Genomic DNA, 8,689 nt, shown 5'->3' with positions numbered 1-8,689 from the left:
ATTAACCTCTTGATTTAGTCTTAAGAATTAAAATAATAAAAAGCATTTTTTTAACAAATGAAACTATAGGTAAACCTTTTTGTTCCTTTTTTAATTGATTCTGCATGTGTGACATGTTGTGGCTATAAGTACTACAAGAATGATATAATTAAAAAATACAGCAGATACATTAAAACTCTGATTAATATAATTGATGTAATTATTATTCGCCTATATACGTCAACAGTTTTTATAAAACATGGCTTCTTTTTTATTCTGATTGTTATCTTCCACGATAGGACCGCGTTCACTTCCTAATATATCCATTTCCATTGTTGCCATTCCCATATCCATTATTGCCATTTCCATTATTGCCATTTCCGTTATTCCCATACCCATTATTGCCATTTCCGTTATTCCCATACCCATTATTGCCATTCCCATTATTCCCATACCCATTATTGCCATTCCCGTCATTCCCATTCCCATTATTGCCATTTCCATAATACCCATTCCCATTGTTGCCATTTCCATTATAGCCATTCAAGTTATTGCCATTTTCATTATACCCATTCCACTTATTGCCATTCCCGTTATTGCCATACCCATTATTGCCATTCCCGTTATTCTCATACCCATTATTGCTATTTCCATTATAGCCGTTCCACTTATTGCCATACCCATTATTGCCATTTCCGTTATTGCCATTTTCATTCTTGCCATTCCCGTTATTGTCATACCCATTATTGCCATTCCCATTATAACCATTCCCATTATTGCCATTTCCGTTATTTTCATACCCATTATTGCCATCCCCGTTATTGCCATTTCCATTATTGCCATTCCCGTTATTGTCATACCCATTATTGCCATTCCCATTATATCCATTCCCATTATTGCCATTTCCGTTTTTTTCATACCCATTATTGCCATTACCGTTATTGTTATACCCATTATTGCCATTCCCATTATATCCATTCCCATAATTGCCATTTCCGTTATTTTCATACCCATTATTACCCCCATTATTGCCATACCCATTATTGCCATTTCCATTATTCTCATACCCATTATTGCCATACACATTATTGCCATTTCCATTATTCTCATACCCATTATTCCCATTCCCATTGTTGCCATATCCATTATAGCCATTTCCGTTATTATCATACCCATTATTCCCATTCCCATTATTCTCATACCCATTATTGCCATACTCATTATTGCCATTCCCATTATTCTCATATTCATTATTCCCACCCCCATTGTTGCCATTTCTGTTATTCCCATTATTGCCATTTCCATTATTCTCATACCCATCGTTCCCATCGCCATTATTGCCATTTCCATTATTCTCATACCCATTGTACCCATCCCCATTATTGCCATTCCCGTTATATCCATTCCAAGGACCATCACTGCCGTTATCGTTTTCCCCACTGTCTTCGCTTCTATCATCATAATCTCCATTGTCTACACTACCTATTTCATCATCTCCATTATCTTCACTATAATTGTCATCTTCATCACTTTTGTGTTCGCCATCAGCATTTTCTTTACTATTACCGTTGTATTCTCTTGTATAATAGTCTTCAGTTTTGTCTTCCCCATTATCTTTACTAGCATTTCCTTCATCTCCATTGCATACACTATCACTTTCGTCATCTCCGTTACCTTTACTTCTCTCAACGTCATCACTATAATCGTCATCTTCATCACTTTTGTATTCGCCATCAGCATTTTCTTTACTATAAACATTGTATTCTTTTGTATAATCTTCAGTATTGCCATCACCATCATCGTCACTAGCATTTTCTTCATCTCTATTTCCTCCATTACTTTTTTCATCATCTCCATTATCTTCACTTCTGTCATCGTCATCTTCATAATCTTCACTTTCATATTCCCCATCACTATTTTCGTCAGAATAATCATTATCCTCACTTGTATAATCGTCATCTTCATCATCTTCATCACCATTATCTTTACTTCCTTTATCGTCATCACCATTGTCGTATACATCGAAGCTAGTTGAGTTATTTTCACCATTTCCATTTTCTTCTGATTTGCTATATTCTAAGAAGACAAAAACAACAAAAAATCAATAATCATTGCGTGCTACATGTTTTCAAATGTGAATGATTGTATTCATTAAACAGAGTGATTTATTTTTTGAATAAGTTTAAAAATGATTTTTGTAGACAATTCTTAAGGGAACTTTACAAAATACTATGATATGAATAATAAGCCAAGATGTGGCATTGTCAACATTTTTCTAAAAACAAGAAATGGGTATTAAGGTCAAAATCCAGTAAACGTTTCATTCTAACTGTCTTCTTGGTACGGCGGCGTTGAAGGGTCAGATAAAAAAAAATTGTTAGGGCGAATTGGGATTTGTTTAGACGAATTAGTTATTCGTTCGGACAACAAAGTTATTTTTTGAATAAGTTACAATTTGTTATGGACATGTAAGTTTTTTTTTCAGTGGAATTAAGATCGGACAAATTTTCTATTTGTTTGAACAAATAAGGTATTTCTTCAGACGAATAAGTTTTTTTTTCGGACAAATTGGCTATTCGCTCGGACGAATTACGATTTGTGCCGACAAATAAGTTATTTGTTCGGACGTTTTGTTCGAATTAGATATTTGTTTGGTCGGATAAGTTATCTGTTTATAAAACAGTATTTTTGATAAGTAATTCACAAGACTATCTGATCTGGCAATGATGAAGATAATGAAGGGTGAGAGATCAAGCTATCACTGTTTTGGAATGACATTTTTCCTTCAAAGATTACATCTTGCTGTTATACATTTACAAGTCACTGATATTTCAAGGGTATTGAAACAAACAATTATATATATACACAAATATAGATATCGACGTAAAGATATTATTTTAGAAAACAAATATTGTGACCATTTATCGTACAAAATATGAGTAAGTTTCGAAACAGGACAGATATTTATTGTTTCTGGCTTTTGTCCTTTGTTGCAGATTTCTATGAAAATCCAGTGAGCTCATTCTGAACTCTTGAATCTAAATATGATATTCGGAATACATGTATAATAAATCAAAAGTCAAAAGACGACATTTTATATCTTAACTGGCCAATCAAGTTTTACATATGTATTTTCTATCATTGCGACACCAAACCGTCCTAAAAAGTATCAGTAAACTATCTTCCTTACAAAAAAATATCAAATTATCTTTTAATTTTATTTTTTGGGAATCTAAGTGATTTTGATCGCCCTTTGTGCATATTCCCCCGATATCTTATAACACGAAGGCTATTAGCGTTATGGAACACCTCCGCCCCCCCCCCCCCCCACCCTTAAAAAAGGAGCATTTTCATCAGGACCCCCTCCAAAAAAATAATAAATTAAAAAAGTTTTTGAACTGCACATCAATCGCTCAATACCGCAACTTTATACAACAATAAACTCCAGGTTTAAACGTATTAGGGGCGAACAGTATTATTATGCATCTGGAAGGACACACCCAGAGCGAGCAAAATCACATAAATTCGCAAAAAACATTGTATTTTTACTAATCTAATTACATATTGTATATATTTTGTGCATACAAAAATATTACACATAAATATTATACTAGTGATGATTTAACATTTATTTGTAGACATATGACATTTATTTGTAGACGAGAGCATGTACAGATGAACTCTAGTTAAGATAGTTTGCTGCCGCTTAGGTACACGTGTTCAGATTTATGAAACTATTGGTTTATTCACTGACAAATATAAAGTATATATATTAAGTCTTTACTTTTTTATATTGAATTTCTTATTTCAAATCCGAATCTTAAACGAGCCGTCAGGGCTTTCACGTTTCCTTCATATTTTATTGAAGACTTGAGCTTTATCTGAAGGATCCTTTCATTTTATAACATTGAGAAGAAACATTTTATGTTATTGATGTTTGTTAAAAAAAATACATATTTCAGGTAGTCATATAACATTAAACGCCTGTAACTATGGCGAGTTCAATATCAATGTTTTATTTCAAAATTACAGGATCACATGTTGTCCTTACTGAAGTTTTACTAAATTACTAATTTGTATACTGTAACATGTCGCAATATTTTCGACATTTTCCATATGATTTTTAAGTATTAGTTTATTCAAAAAGTGTATTCTCTTCTGCAGCAACTTCTTGCATCGATTAAATCAAGGTAACCATCAAAAACAGGTATTAATTAGACCAGCGCCCTAATACATGGACTATTTTTGGGAGTTGATTTTAATCAACTCTCCTATGCACTTACTCAGGCAAACTGAAAGTGAAACAGTGTTTGGACCTAAGCACAAATCTATACCGCTGAAAACACTTAGTTCCTGAAAATAATCGATATAGTCAGATGCAATGTATTCTGAAGCATTGTTTTTCAAGAAAACCTATTTATTAATACCATGAAAATAGTAAGATTTTAAATGGTACTTACAGTTTAGATATTTTTTGAAGTCGTACGTATTCATACGCTAGACTTCAATGTACTATAGTCTCGTTCAACAAGACGCTCAGCTGTTTCCGTTATTATCGGATAAAACACAGAGTCTCTCTTGCTTGTCGGAGATAAACGGAGACAGTCGAGCGTTTGGTTAAATAAAACTACAGTTCAATCTTGCCTGGATCCATGCAATATCTCAGAATTATTTCGATTACTGATGCTACTTGCCATGCAAAATCACATATCGTTGATTTTAAAATAAATGATAATCGATAATCAACTCCCGTCAGTACTTCAGTACTTTGATTTGTCTATTTATTCAAAACGTTTAAATGTGCTGTAACTTCATTTTTCTGCATTATCCACGCAAATGCTGCATTGGGTCAACTTCTGAAATATGCTGAATGTTAAAAAGAAACTGTATTTAAAAAAAATAATCGACATTTTGGCCCGGGCTGTAAAGGCAAATGTTTAAGAGGGCTTAACGCCCTCTGTCATGTGACCATCCTTTTGCCAACATATTATCTATATTTAGCAACAATACATTTCATTCATAAACTATTTACATCCCTCTATTTCCTACATAGACGTATAGTTAATTCAAAGCTCTATAGTAACAGACAGACTGACATTTACACGTTCCGTTTAGCGATTGGTCGAAACCCACAGCGACTTAAGTAAATCACAGACTGCACGAAATTATCATGTGATGTGAGACTCAAATTCCAATAGGAAATGATTTGGCCGTTTCTTTTTAGCAAGAATAATTTAGGAATAATTTAGGAAATTTTACTTCCTTTTTCAATCACTTTATTATTTTTTTTAAATAAATAAAGTAATTTTTATATTTAGTATTTTTATTTTTTATATTTTAGAATTCTTAATATATTTGATATTTTTTTCACTGCAGAAAATAATTGCATAACCTGATGAAGTGTGTGATATATTTTTTATGCAATGTCGCTGAATATTTACATATCCCGAATACTTACATCCTCCCCCTCTTAAATTGCATCGATTGATTTGAGTGATATTTACACATAACACAGAAGACTAAATTACCAAATCTGGTGCGTATGAATACATCCAGTTTCCCTTTAATATTTCTTGGAAAACGTGACTGACTCTCTTTGCGACTTCAAACCGGATTACGACCTGATATTATACTTTCACTGATTGATGTTTCATTTGTGTAAATATTTTTAACAGCTAAATGAATTCAATAAATTAATTTCTTAGCAAACCAAAAGTAAATTCATAATGATAAAATGAAAAGTAAAAATTTTGTAACTATAATTCAAACCACTGTGAACTATTTTTGTCAGCATATTTCGGTCAAATCTAACTCACCGGTAGGCCTAGACATTCCCTCTTCTATGACAAAGCAGAGAAGGAACAACAAAACCACAGCCTTCATCATTATTCTAAAGTCCACTGAGGAATACTAGAAAATAAAAGAACGGAGGTTTATTACAGTTGTGGATATATTCGAATAAACTCGATACGACTTAGCAAGGCTCTTGGCTACTCATACCAAGACCGAGCGCATTCCCGAATTTCCCCGCCCACATGTGAGTTGATTACTTAATATATGAACTGAGCAAGTCACACCCCATTAAATAACTTTCAAATACATGTAGAGAGACAAAGAATGAGAATCATTCCGAACTTAATTACTGATTGTTTTTCTTTAGTTTATTAAATTAAAATCGAAAAAAATCAGTTTAAAAATAACTTTAGACAGATATAAGGAGAAATGAATAAAACATTAATATATGAAAATTTCCACCACATACAAGTAAATGAACACACCAACCGATGTTAAAATTAAAGTAATCATTCAGAATTAAGCTAGATCTAATAAACCCAATTATATTCTGTCTTATTATTTTGTTTACAACAAAACAATAGATAAAAAAAAATATATAAAAGAATAAAGATAATAAATTTATCACTTACCAACAGAACTGCCACTAATTCTCTTCGTCTCCTGAAATGGACGTGATCTTCTAACAGGAATGAACCATTTATATAAGCTATCAGCGAAGTCTCCACCTCGGTAATACATTAGTGATAAATGTATGTCTAAAAAGATGATGCTAATTTGTGATGTATGGTCAATTTAAACATGATGTAGGACGTGAAAAAATGAAAATTAAAAAATTGAAGAAAAAATATTACGTAATTTTATTGTTGCTGAATGATGTAGTTAAAATATTTATTATTCTACTGTGGCAGTTTCAACAGGTTCTGATTAGATTTTAATCTAGATAAAGAAGCATTACTTAAACATTTTTGATAACTTTAAAACCATTGTCTCGTAGCAGCTTGAACGTAAAGTTGACGAACATTTTTAAATATTAAACTTTTTTAAGGAAATGGATTCAGGTCATCAAACTGCCTAAAAAATTTTCGAGATAATTTTTTAGATGTCCAAAAATGAAAATTATGTAAATAGATCATTGCTGGTAATTTGATAAATTTTTAAAGGTTTTTTTGACCCGGATCGTCATTACACTTTATAGGACGTCAGTTCAATACATTTTTAACACTATTATCTAATATCTTAATTGTTATGCGAACATCCTCTTTTACTTGAATACTACCATCTAATCTTTATTGACACAAGTTGTCCCTTTAAAAGACAAAAAGTAATCTCTTTATTCGATTTTTTTCCCCAATTTTCTTTATTTTTCATGTATACATATGTATTTATAACTACTTAAAATCGGAAAATGTTCAATAAGTATTTCAATGTTCACTAGAAAAGGTGGACAACAACTTATTTCAAAGATCCCTCGTATTTATATACATTATCGCAATAACAGGATAATTGTTTATTGATGCCTGCTTTAAAATCAAATGAATTAAAAGAACAACTCTCTGTATGGTGTATTAAACACCTATTTGATGCATTAAATAAAATATATCTTCAATTAATTAAAAATAAGAAAATGTAATCATGTTAATATCATTGGCAAACTTATTATACTGAACATATGAAATTCAACCAATGTATCTCCGTATGCTAATTTTTTTTAGAAAGCTTTTCAAGAACACTTTAATAATGCTTAAGTGATCTTAAATTCAAGTACACTGTCAGGTTGAAATTATATATGTCACGTTGTTACTAATGATTGGTGAATTAAAAGAAACTTGTTGATTTAATTTACATTTTTGATCATGAATTCAAAATAAAATGCAATACTTTAAGTTGTCAAAAGCAATTTCAAAACGCAGTTTCCACTATGCCAATCTTGTTTCTTGACATTTCATGACAACCTTCCATGTAACCTTTAAATCGTAGTGAAATAAGTCTTATTTTAATACAATTAGACCCCTCCCTCAAAAAATTATACGAAACTATCTAAAACACATTTAAGGTAAATGAAATTTTATAGTCAACATGCAATAACTGTCTGAATAAATCAGTATGAGTGAATACAAATTAATGATCTCCTCATATTTATGAACCACTTATGAGCTCATAAAGCTTATAAAGACGTAAATTTTAACGAATGAACAGATGTAACATTGCGTTCAAGTTACATAATAACATGTGTGTCAAGGACAAGTAGAATTAAACAAACTTTAATTTCTCGTGTTCCAAATAGCAGCATATTAAAACTAAGAACTGGTTTTCATTTAATGCATGTGATTTAAAAGTTTCCCCAAAATGCAAACCACAGTTTAAAAAAAATACATAATTGCCTTTTACTCTAAACATGCCGTGTCTTATAGGAATCAATCATTTGTTTAAAAAATATGACTATCTTTACTTAAAGAGGCCGAGTACAGATGGAGTACGTATGCATTTCCGCATCTTTGTTTTATTTTTGTGCAGTTGTAAGTGCAAAGTTGTAACTTTCTTTTCTTTTCTGTTTTTATATAAAATCAAAATTATATATAACGTTAATAAGTTGAGAAATTGTGACTTTATGATCTTGTTAGGGTACAATGCCATTACAGCAAGTACGCGTCACCGTTTTCAGGTATAAAAAAAATATGCCTAATCCAGAAAAAGTGAGTGTGACTCACTCTTATACTCAGTGCAGAAATGTATTTTTTTTATAAGAACTTATTGATAGGGCATCCAAAAATATGGTCATTTTAGAAGTATCATTTTGTTAAAAGTATTTTTTGATTTAATATACACCGCAATATGCCTTGAGATTTGTCCTCGTTCACTGTTTACGTTATTTTGCTAAAAATATAAGACGTCTCCTTCCGCACATGTTTACACA

At 31.4% G+C, this 8,689-nt stretch overlaps 1 protein-coding gene across 1 annotated transcript; it reads right to left on the bottom strand.

The window, feature by feature from the left end:
- Positions 1-286: 286 nt before the first annotated feature.
- LOC128173940 (probable serine/threonine-protein kinase clkA) lies at positions 287-6,537 on the bottom strand. Its single transcript, XM_052839603.1, has 3 exons — positions 6,405-6,537; positions 5,796-5,889; positions 287-2,055 (listed from the first exon to the last, which is right to left on the bottom strand). Exons 2-3 carry the CDS (start codon positions 5,863-5,865, stop codon positions 287-289), a joined length of 1,839 nt encoding a protein of 612 aa, XP_052695563.1. The 5' UTR covers positions 5,866-5,889; positions 6,405-6,537.
- Between the last annotated feature and the right edge of the window lie 2,152 nt (positions 6,538-8,689).

The sequence above is a fragment of the Crassostrea angulata genome, chromosome 2, assembly GCF_025612915.1.
Source record: "Crassostrea angulata isolate pt1a10 chromosome 2, ASM2561291v2, whole genome shotgun sequence".
NCBI lineage: Eukaryota > Metazoa > Mollusca > Bivalvia > Ostreida > Ostreidae > Magallana > Magallana angulata.
Note: the sequence above shows the minus strand (reverse complement) of the source record. Positions and strands in the feature narration are given on the sequence as shown.